Here is an 11749-nt window from a genome sequence, read left to right as displayed (position 1 = left end):
AAAAAAAAAAAAAAAAAAAAAAAAAATTGTCTTTGATATCTCTGAAATTATAATTGTGGTGTTTTGCTTGAAATTTTCTTTTGTTCTTCATATTTTCTCTTTTTATTAAGAGCTCCTTTGTTTTTCCTTTTTTCTCCATGTTAAATGTTTTCCTCAAATGTTAGCTAATGAATTCCTGGCCCAAATTAATATTTAAGAGTAAACATTTTGTGTGAATAAGTAAGTTGGTCAGCTAACGGGTTTCTCTGTGTAATTCTCTTGATCTGAGCTAGTACTGTGGGGAGGAGCAGACTAGTATCAGAAAGCCTGTTCTCTAGACTGTTTATTAAATCCAGAGATGTATTCTATCATCTGCTTGGAACATAAACTTGGCTTCCGTATCCTAAGAACCAAGTGGCAGAAGGGAGTCAGAAGAGGCTTTTTCCATTCATTTCCACTTTTTTCTCTTTAGGTCATCTTGTGTTTACATAATCCCTGTTTGCAGTGGAAATCTCGCTCCTGTTTCATATTCCCATTCTAGATTCTTGAGTGCAATTGTTTCAAACGATAAATCTCTGATCTCCTGGAAGGGTGGGGGAAAGGGAAGTGAATTGATGCAGTACAGCATAATGGTTAAAATTCTGGACTTTGGAGTCAGACTGTCTAGATGGTGGCTGAACTGCTCCTTTTCCAGTCCCATTTTTCAGCTTTATGGCTCACTAGTTCTGTCAGCAGTTCCTGGCCCCAATAATTCCTGAGCCCTCAGAGTCCTGGGAGGGATGAATCAGTCCATTTGCCACCGGGGTCCTGTGGTGTTGTGGGTTGAACTGTGTCCCCTCAAAAAGAAATGTTGAAATCCTAACCCCTAGTACCTGTGAATGTCAATTGTGTTTGGAAATAGGATCTTTGCAGATGTTATCAGGCAAACTCAGGGTCATACTAGAGGAGGTTGAGTCCTCATCCAATGACTGGTGTCCCTATAAGGAGGCCACATGACAAGTTAAAGGACACATGAGGAGAACACTATGTGATGATGGAGACACACACTGGAGTGATGCAGCAACAAACCAAGGAACACCAAGGACCGCCAGCAATGCCCAGGGCTAGGAGAGAGGCATGGAACAGATTCTCCCACAGAACTGCCAGAAGGAACCAGCATTGCCAACATCTTATTTCAGACTTCCAGCCTCCAGAATTGTGAGGCAATAAATTTTTGTTTTCAGCCTTCCAATTTGTGATAATTTGCTATGGTAGCCCTAGGAAAATAATACCTCTGGATTCCAGCTTTACCCTCGCATCATCATCTTTTCCATCTTTCCCGTCTCTATATATTGTTGTTCCAGATTAAAGATATCTTGATGCTACAGGTACTGGGAATTGTTTTTGTGAATCTTTCTCTTGGTGGCTCTGTGGTGACTGACTCCCAAGGACAAAGGGAGGTAAAAAATATCTTTATTATTCTATTTTAAAAGCAAAATTCTCCATAGTCTTAATTTTCAACTTTTTTCTGCTAAACTAGTTTATATTACTTCATGTATTTTAAGTACAGTCCAAGACATAGTCATGGCAAGAAAATTAATTTCCATGTCTCCAATTACTAAACCCATTCTATGTACCATTCTCGTTGAAGGATTTGCAATAACTTTCTATTGGCAAATGTATCATGGAAGGAAAGTGAAGAAGAGGAAGGAATGAGGAGGTGCCAGCATAGTTTGAATTTATTGAGTAGCTACTCAATTCCAGGCACTACATCACAAATTTGGGCACCTTCACACACTTTCATTTAGTCTTCCTAACAGCCTATGAAACATATAGTGTAATTTCTCTTCTTATAGCTGAGGAAAAGAAAATGTAAAGACAAATAACCTGCCACAGTCACCCTGATAGTAAGTCAAGAATTTAAACCAAGACCTGTTTGAACTCAAAGCCCAAACCTGACTCTGAACTGTTTTTCAAGGTCAAACTCCTCTGCCAGACCATTCACTTGTAGAAACAATGTTTGAAAATCTGGCTGGTTTTATGCATTCACAAATAGTTACTGAATAAGAACAACTACTGCTATTTTTTTTTTAAGTGCCTACTATGTGTAAGGTATTTTGCAAATTATTTATTTTTAATACTGACAGCAATTTTAAAAGGTGGTTTCTGTATCTGTGGCTACTTGGAACTGACCTTTAAGGAGGGCAAATAAAGTAAAATATAAATCCAGTGGTATCTTATAAATAAATACCAAGTGTTGTTTTCTTAGAAAAGATTTCAGACACAAAATGCAGTTGGCACATGCCTGGAAGAAATTCAGCTGCAGTAGGGTCCCCCATCCCTGCCCTAATGCCTACTACAGATGGAATATAATAGCAAAAACACTGGTGAACTACACATTGTTATGATCCAAAAGAGTTTTCATTATTTTCCTATAACTACTACACTTTTCAAAACACAAAATATCTCATCCTCTCAGAAAATCTGATGACTGCTTGGCTGGTGCTCTATAGCACACCCAGTCTGCCTACTGCCGAACTGAGCATTGTGGTCACACGCGGAGATTACTTTTTAGAACCTTTAGGTTACTGGGGACAATTTGCCCTTTTTCACAGGGCCTGGGAGGCACCTTGGCTACTTTTCTTCCCGTGGATTTTACACACTGTACTATCACTACATAAGTAATCATCTCCCTCTGCAATTAATGTAAAACTTACTTTGTGTCTCCCTGATCACTTTCCTCTGACATTCGTTAGAGGAGATGCATCATCCCCCATTGACCTTGCCTCCTTCCCCCAGCCAGAGACTATGACTTTAAGGAAGAGACCTTATCTCCTAATTCTCAGAGAAAACAGGTGTTATCAGGTGGGAGTTCCGAATTTTCCCTCAATTACTGTCTGCCACCACTTCTGTTCAAACATCCTTCCTTTTTAACTGTCCAGGTGCTCTGCACCTATGCTCTAATATCCCATTCCCCAGGAACCTAACCTAAACTACTGCTCCCCTAAGTCTTAACCCCACACCTCCAGAGCTATTAACACTTCCTTTCAGAATACAAAGACAGGAAAGCCTTTGTCATATGAATGGCAAATAAACATAATATGCTCATTAAATCACAAGCCATTTGGTCCAGCTACTTCCCTACTTTTTCTTTTCTTCGTATCTAGGCTTTAAAAAAAGAAAGTAAAGAAAAGAAAAGAAAGAAAGGAAAGAGAGAGAAAGAAAGAAAAACAGCTCCACTCCTTCTCCAGCCAAGGCTACCTGGCGAAAGAAAGAAAGAGAGAGAGAGAGAAAGAGAGAGAAAGAGAGAAAGAAAGAGAGAGAGAAAGAGAGAAAGGAAGAGAGAAAGAAACAAAGAAAGAAAGAGAGAGAGAGAGAGAAAGAGAGAGAAAGAGAGAAAGAAAGAGAGAGAGAAAGAGAGAAAGAAAAAGAAAGAGAAAGAAACAAAGAAAGAAAGAAAGAAAGAAAGAAAGAAAGAAAGAAAGAAAGAGAAAGAAAGAAAGAAAGAAAGAAAGAAAAGAAAGAGAGAGAAAGAGAGAGAAAGAAAGAAAAACAGCTCCACTCCTTCTCCAGCCAAGGCTACCTGGCTTCAGTTTCTACCAATACCACGTTTCTCAAGGTAAGCAGTGATACCTGGGTCCTTCAAACCAATCTGTGCTCAGGTGTTAGTGCATCCTTTTTCTACCTGGTCTTTCTGAACATGTGGCTTTGGTGACTATTCTTTTTTTTTTCCACACTAATTTTTTTTTTTTTTTTTATACTTTAAGATCTAGGGTACATGTGCACAATGTGCAGGTTTGTTACACATATATACATGTGCCATGTTGGTGTCCTGCACCCATTAACTCATCATTTACATTAGGTATATCTCCTAACGTTATCCTTTTCCCAACTTCTGTGTCACTGGTGGCTCCTAGGGGAGAATGCTCCTCCTCTGGCTCCTCTTTTTCTTTCTTGCTCCTTCCAAATTGTATGACCCAGATGAGCCCTGCACTCCTTCCAGCTTGGGAGATCCAGTAAGACCAAAGACTATCCCAAGTACAGATGATGTCATTTCTTCTGTATGCTCAGTGAACCTCCACAGTAGCACCACCTCGTTGGACTGTAACTGTTTAGGCTAAACAATTTATTTGTCTCTAAAACTGTAGATTCACCAAGCATTTGACATGCCCATGAAAGTTTAGTTCTCAAATGGCAAACAAGTATTAATATCATAGAAATAGCTTCCTTTTTAAGTAATGCAAAATTACACAACACGTAGAAACAGAGACAATGTATAACAAATTAGTAATCAAATGACAAAATCAGTAATTCTTTAATCCTCTTTTAAAAGGGATTTTTATTTTGGGAGAAATTTGATGAAATCAATATATCCTTTCACCAGTTTGTTTTAAAAGTCCAAACACAAAATTTAAAACAAAAGTACAGAGTTCAAGGAGCTTCTGAAGTCTGTCCATTGATTCCTTATAAATTTAGACTCTGAACTTCTGCTACGAGAAAAGGGAGAGTTTCAGAATGGGCAAACAATTTAAAAAGATCATAATAATTATAGTCCACTATGGAACACAAGCAGAACAAGAGACATATTAATCATAACAACCATTTCAGGGAAGTCAAGGACATTACTTTCCTTATACAATACAGTTCTTTATCTCCTTCTCACTAAATTTATTCCAGCCTTCAGCATACATTTGTGAATGCTCATTAAATGAAAGACATTTGCTATTTCTTGCATAAATGTCCTTTTAAAACAACTTGAAGTCTTTACTACTTGAGACTTTCCTAACCTGTTCATGCTTAAGAGTCTGTTTGATAATGACTATGCCAAAAGGTTGTCCTGCCCTGACTATAAATTAGATAAGAAGAGCCTTTCCTGTCTACCCACAGGGCATCCTTACCTAAGCAGGAGCCCTGCTGAGTCCGTTCTGCCTTTTGCTTGACTACATGGTAAATATAAGAGACTGATGTTTGAATAAATTGTGAAATCATCCAAATTATTTTACATTCCTGGCCTCGAAAAATCTCCTTAAAAAACATTTAAGTCTTTTGACAGCTACAGGTAGCATGTGATTCTGCTTGAAAGCCCAAGTGTAAGGGTGTCAAAAACAATTAGTATTTTAATAGCTCCCTTTCTTAGGTTATTTGGCAGGCATAAGTTCATCAGGAAAAGAACAAAAAATACTCTCAAGAAAACAGGCCAATGACATTTAGAAAATCAAGTAATTTTAATATATTGTTCCTTATGCTCTTTCTACTTTAAAATAAGATACAGTTAAAATAAATGAAAATGGTAGTTGTCAACATTTACTACTTCGGCAGAGTTGTCAACATTCACTTATTCACTACTTCGATAGAGTTGTCCTCATTGTTTCCAGTCAGTAGACACCAATGGAAACCTTAGAAATTTCCTAATTCTGCCTCAAGACAAACTCTTGCTGTTTGAGAAAAGGTAGGTCAAGAAACAAGGCAATCCAAGATAGAGTGGATTGGGGATGGGGGAGAGGTGGTTCTATATGGAGTTTTGATATATCAACAACAAAGCCTGTCTTGTGTGCCTCCCTTAGAAAAATATGCTAATTTAAAGATATCTAACCAGCTTCACATTTAACTCTGACTTCAAATCTTAGAGTGGCAGAGCAGCTGTGCCTGGAGGCAATACAATCTTATTTCTATAAAAATCTCTCAAAGTGCCATATATAAGTGGAAGAGTAAAAATAGATAATCAAATCCAAATTAAGGCTATTAAGAATTGATTTAGTGTAAAGATAATATAGCAAGATTTTGTTTAGGTTATGGATGCTCTCTAAAAATGCATAATACTTGTTTGCCTAAAATTTTGATTATGTTTTATCTTATTTTGTCACAGTTAAATAGTTTTATCATTAGGGGTTTTAATTGCATATAGTTTATATAATTCTTTCTGATTACTCTCTATCCATTTAACTGGAAAAAAAATCCCACTGTACCACTTATGAAAAGAGAACCACCTAATGAGGATGCAAACAAACTGCAGGCAGATGCAGCATAAGGTATGGTTCAACAATTCACATCTGTGGAGCCTTTGTCACAGAAGTTTTACAGAGAGTTTACAGAGTGTACAGAGGAAGGGAAGTCCCTAGGAGAGTAGGAATAAATGTATCCCGAAAAACACTAGTCACTCAGTGGTATACCACAGGTTACAAAGAAAACAAGAAAAGAAAAACAAATGAGAAAATCAAAGTCTTCTTTCAATCTTCATTGTATAGGCTCCACCACTGCGTAATTCCTCCCAACTTCTTGATCTCTTTTCTGCTCCTCCTTCACTTCATTACTCACCTGACGCCATTCCTAAGGTTCAGTCCTTAACCTGCCATTCTTTTGTTTTAAAGATTCTCCTTTAGCTAACTCACTTGTTTGTGAATTGTTAGCAATTATCTGTGGGGGTGTCTTAACCTAGAGCTCTAGGCTGGGCTTCTTTCCTTTTGACTTTTTTTTTCTTCCCCTCTTTGACTTTTCCACCATCCCTAGCAGCTGATTCATATTGGCACAGAGTTTGCCATGAAGTCCTTTCAATCCCTCCTTCTCACTTACACTTTAGTTCCATACAAACTATGGGGACCTATCATTTTCATGCTCAAAAACCTCAACAGTCCAAATTTCTTGGCGTGGTGTCAGACTTGCAATATACTTCTTCCCCATCTGGTACTTTATTTTCAACTGGCCAGCTGATTTCTTAACACTCAAACCCCATAGTATGATATTTATTAAAATGCAGTAACAAATATTTTAATTATCTTGATTTAAAAGAAGGAATTTTACTATTTTCTGTAGACTACAGAAAATCTTTAGGTTTGGACTGTGTTGAATAAAGAAAATAGATAATGTCCTGTACTCATCAACAAATACGTTCTTTTGTTTTAATGTTGCCACACTTTGCTTGACTAAGGGAAAGATATTTAATAAGTAGCCCTCCACTTCTAAGAAGTGAGTAACCCAATCAAAATCGAACCTTCCCTACATCTGATCCAACAACTCTTTGAAGCTATGCATAGACCAAACAATCAAATATCTCCTTTTGATGATAGATAACTTAAAGGGAGGAGATGGGAAGCGGTTAACTGTGTTCACAGCTGGAACTTTAGCAACTGGCACATCAAATTCCACTTATTTGGGTGACATTAGGAGATTTGATTTTTCTCCTTAATATATACATTAATAGTTCCATTCAAGTATAAACATAAACATGTCTGTTCATTCAACATATTCTTATAAACACTTATATGCCTGATACCAATCCAGCTAAGTATTGGGGTTATAGCAGTCAACAAGACAGATATGCTCCTTTATGCCTTATTTCCACTCTGATGAAACTCATGAGTAGTGTGACAGACATTGAATAAAAACATCTTCAGGGCAGTGTGTATTATAAAGTGGGAAGACTAGGGTGTCACTAGAATGTACAGTTCTACAAGGTTCAGACTGGGGTTCAGAAAGAACCTCCTGAAAAAGTGCATACATGCTACTGCTGCTGCTTCTGGGCTCACTCTTGTCCTTGGGTTTTGGCCTCATTTCTATTCATCCTTCAAATCTCAGCTTGCATTTCAGATCCTTTCTAGAAGCCAACTCTAAACTGTCCTCATGAAGTCTGGATCAGTCTTTCTGACTTTCTGACTTCCTTGCCAAAATTTTTTGTGTTACCTCTAACCTGGCATTTACCACAAGTAGGGCAATTATTACTAGTCTGTCTTTCAACTAGATGGTGCATTCTTAGAAGGTATCTATAAATCTTAAGTGCCTAGCAACCGCTTAATAAATTTTGCTGAATAAAGAAAGATTTAGCACATACTTAATTTCTGCCTGTGGCTTTACAGCCAAAGCAAAAGAGAACAGGTACAACTTGTAACCAAAGTGTTTTTGATAGACGTTTGGACCGCAGCACAAAGGCTGGATAATTCAGTGCATGAGACGTCTGCTTCTGAAGTCCACTGAAGTTAGAATGCCTGAGGTCAGTTTGCTAAAATACATATAGGGACATTTTAGCCCCAACGTCCAGGAGGATACTTTAGCAGATTTTTTTTTCTATTCTGAGATAAAAGATGCTCTCTCTCTATATAAAAAAAAACCTAAGAAGTCTGAGACTATAGCTTTGATTTAAGAAAGCACAGACAATACATAGACAGCAAAAGATACACAGACAATAAAAAATTAAAACTGCAGCTAATAAACTCAAATTTGGGCTTTGGATATCTATTTTTTACCCAAGTCTTCTATAATATTTCTAACAGAGCATAGGTTTATTAAAATTAACATAAATGTTTTAATACTGACTTTATTAAAAGAAATAAAAAGTGGTCATAATTAATTCTAGATTATTTTCATAATCCAAACCTCAGACTAGGAAAACAGTGCTATCTAGTGGTTAAATTTGGGAAGAAGAGATGAGGCACACCAGAGGCTGGAGAACCTCTGAGAGGCTGTGTCTCAATTGATCAACTTTATGTTACAAGCTAAAAAAAGTGCGCACATAAGTCATCAGCTCATGGATGGGAAGGGAATTAGACATGGATTCAAGCAGTTATGTTAAGAGTATGGCATGGCAAAGAAATCAACAACTTGGACTCTGAAGTCAGATAGGCATGCATTCAAAATTTGACTACATGCCCTTAAACAAGTTATCAGACCTGCTTAATACTTGACTGGTTTCAACTATGAAATGGAGATAAAACTATTGACTCTCTGAGATAAATATTTGAGAAGGTTAAATGGGTAATATGCATAAGACATTCATCATAGTGCTTGGCATTTAGTAAGCCAAATATCTCAGTCAACATTAGCTTATTATTAATATTATTATTATTTTACATAGCCTATAAATGAATTTCAAATAGCTGTAGAAAATCTTTTACGTCTTTAAAATAAGTTATGAGATCAATATCAACAATATATACTTGTAGAAAATATAAATATTAGACATCAATTTTCTTTTAAGTATATAAAAGCAAATTTAAAAGTAAGTTCAATCTTACATTTCAAATCACATAGTTGAGTCGTAGGGTTAGTATTTTCAATGAAAACAAAGTAGTTTTTAGAAATAGATTACACACTGAACTCCAAAATGTCATCCCATAGTAAAAACAATCACTAGACTTTTTTCAGTGAAGACATTTTCCTTAACCAAATCCTGCATTTTTCAACATCTAGTCCAATAAATCTACATACACACAATTCTTAAGATAAATTTGATCATTTGGATTTCTTTCTACTTGGTTAGAAATATGAAGGGAAAACACAACAGAAATATGAATAGAAAATAATTTCTAAAAATGTAGGCACTCATCACATTTATATTAGAATAGAGAATTTGAACTTTTTGATATATCTTGTTTGGCTTGCTGTATAATCTACTAGCTTAATTATCACAACAGCCTTAGAACTTAAGCCAGTACATATTAGCTTTATAAAAATGCAATGCTCATCTGCTGTATATATAATAAAACAGATATAAGAAACATCACAATTTATAAGTAATTGCATCTGAGCCATTATATCCCAGACACTTTACTAATATTATAGTCACAAGGCTGAGTTCTTCAAGACCAGTGTACAAAGTTATCTGAACTCATTTTGCCCCAAATAGTATCTAAAAATATATATTTTAAGTTAACTGTAGAATGGTATATGCCTATCATTAATCATATCACAATCATTGTGTTTGGCTGTGGCTCTTTGTTAATGACTTAAAATGGGGTTGAGTTGATTATCTTGTTAATAATAATAAAAAATAACTGAAGTACATATACAAAATCAAGAAATAAATACAATAGGAATTGGAACCATATTCTGGTCACAGTTGTGTCACTAACCAGCTCTGTACTCTTAGGAAGTTTTCAGCCTCTCTGGGTTTCCATTTATTCATGGATAATACAAAATAATCCTAAGATCAGGATAGTTCTCCTCTCTACAGGTATTGCCATTGTAAAATATGTCACAATGGCTCTAAATCATAACCCTAAATTTAGGAATTACTTAATTATTCACAGTGAACTTCTCTGACTTATTCCAACTCTTCCTGTTTGTATTGCTATACAAGAGAAAGGCAAGACAAAACACAAAAAAGATCTATTTAAGAGACTGCAGTATATTTTTACCTTTACTGTCATTTGTTAAGCACCTACTATATATACTTTACCTTCGGCAGTAAGGATCCACACACCTATTAAAAGATAATTACATCCATGTCTTTTTCTTATTTACCTCATAATTATTTTAGGCTTCCCTAGAAATTGGCACAGGTTTTTCTCTCAGTCACATGTTAATAATTCTACTTAACTCATCTGCACCCAAAACACTCGTACAAAATCTGTCAAGTTTTTTTACATTTATAAATCTGGCAAACATTAGTGACAATCTCACTCTGAAAAACAGCACCCACAATCAATGAATGTGTTTTGGCTGTGGAAGGTAGGCAGGACCCAAGGCCATAACACAGAGGGAAAAGAACCAAAGCAAATAAAACCCAATCAACATGAAATGGCACCCTGAATAGAGCAGAGAGTTCTATGAGGTTGGGTATGGAGGACTGGTTAGAGATTTTTGAGAGGAGTCCATCTTAGATGAATATCAGAGACTAAGTTAATTCACCTTCTTAGTGATTTTATCTCATCCTTCCACAATAATACCACATGAAGCTCATCTACTTTTATGATTTTGCCAAAATGCCAGTTAAGGTATTTCTAACTACACTGGTGAATGTGGGAGATTAAAACAGATGACAGATTCAATACTTCAAATTGTATCTTGACATATAGTAAGTCCACTATTTTAAAAAGTGTTATGAGAAAGAGTGCCTTGGATAACACTGATCAGCAATGATTGAACATTAACTTCAGACAATTATAATAACAAAAAATTCACTAAAGACCTGATAGAAGAACGTAAGACACAACCTCAAGGCAATAATATAAGGATTAAAAATACGGGTACACAGTCTCATAGCAAATATGTACATGCACATATTTTTACTATTTTAGTTATATTGAAACTTGAGAATTTCACAGCAGTGTACTAAAATCACAGATCAATAGGATAAAAGTAGATAAGAAGAATGTGCAATTTATAAATACGGTTTATTACCATGGTTACAAACTTTCAGAACAGGCCTCTGAGACATTGGACTGAGACTCTGCCGAACATCTGTTAAAAAATATATAAAATAAACTTAATATAGAGGTCCACGCATCTCAAGAAAGAAAACAGTATTAGATATACTTTTTTCCAAGGTTAAGTATTTCTGGCAGCAAAGTAATGCTTCAATACCCTGAAATACTTGAAGCAATAATATTATGACTTTTACTTCCCATTTAATTATGCTACTGTAAACTCCACTGGGATAAGGTACATATGGTTCTTTAGATGAGACTTGTCACACTAATCAGGATTTTCTAGGTTCAGTGCATTGATTTGTTAATGTGCTACTGACATCGGCCAACTGGAATGCATATCTCTCTGACATTTGTCTGTGCAAGGGATTAAGCAAACTTATGAAACTTCTGAACAGTTGTTGCCCACGGCACTGCATTCTTGACACATGACTTAAAGAATGAGAACAACAGGTTCTTTCTCTGTGATAGCGCCCTAGAAAGTAGCATGAAACAAATATAGGGTTCACCTTTCGGCATCGGTGTCCTTTTTCTTCTGTCGCGGAAGGCAGCCCCGGACTGCAAGGCCTCCAGCAGATTATCCATCACTCCTGTCTCATCACCCTCTGTGAAAAGAGATGCAGGGAATTCCATCAGCCCTCAGGGTTACCATA

General features: G+C 36.2%; 1 protein-coding gene across 1 annotated transcript in view; it reads right to left on the bottom strand.

The window, feature by feature from the left end:
* The window catches only part of DIAPH3 (diaphanous related formin 3), a 522774-nt gene that overhangs the window by 103595 nt on the left and 407430 nt on the right, over positions 1–11749 (bottom strand). Inside the window, 2 exon segments of the mRNA XM_017892515.1 lie at positions 11071–11130; positions 11606–11701. Coding sequence (XP_017748004.1) covers positions 11071–11130; positions 11606–11701 — 156 coding nt within the window.

This window comes from Rhinopithecus bieti, unplaced genomic scaffold, assembly GCF_001698545.2.
Source record: "Rhinopithecus bieti isolate Rb0 unplaced genomic scaffold, ASM169854v2 scaffold_21155, whole genome shotgun sequence".
Lineage (NCBI taxonomy): Eukaryota > Metazoa > Chordata > Mammalia > Primates > Cercopithecidae > Rhinopithecus > Rhinopithecus bieti.
Note: the sequence above shows the minus strand (reverse complement) of the source record. Positions and strands in the feature narration are given on the sequence as shown.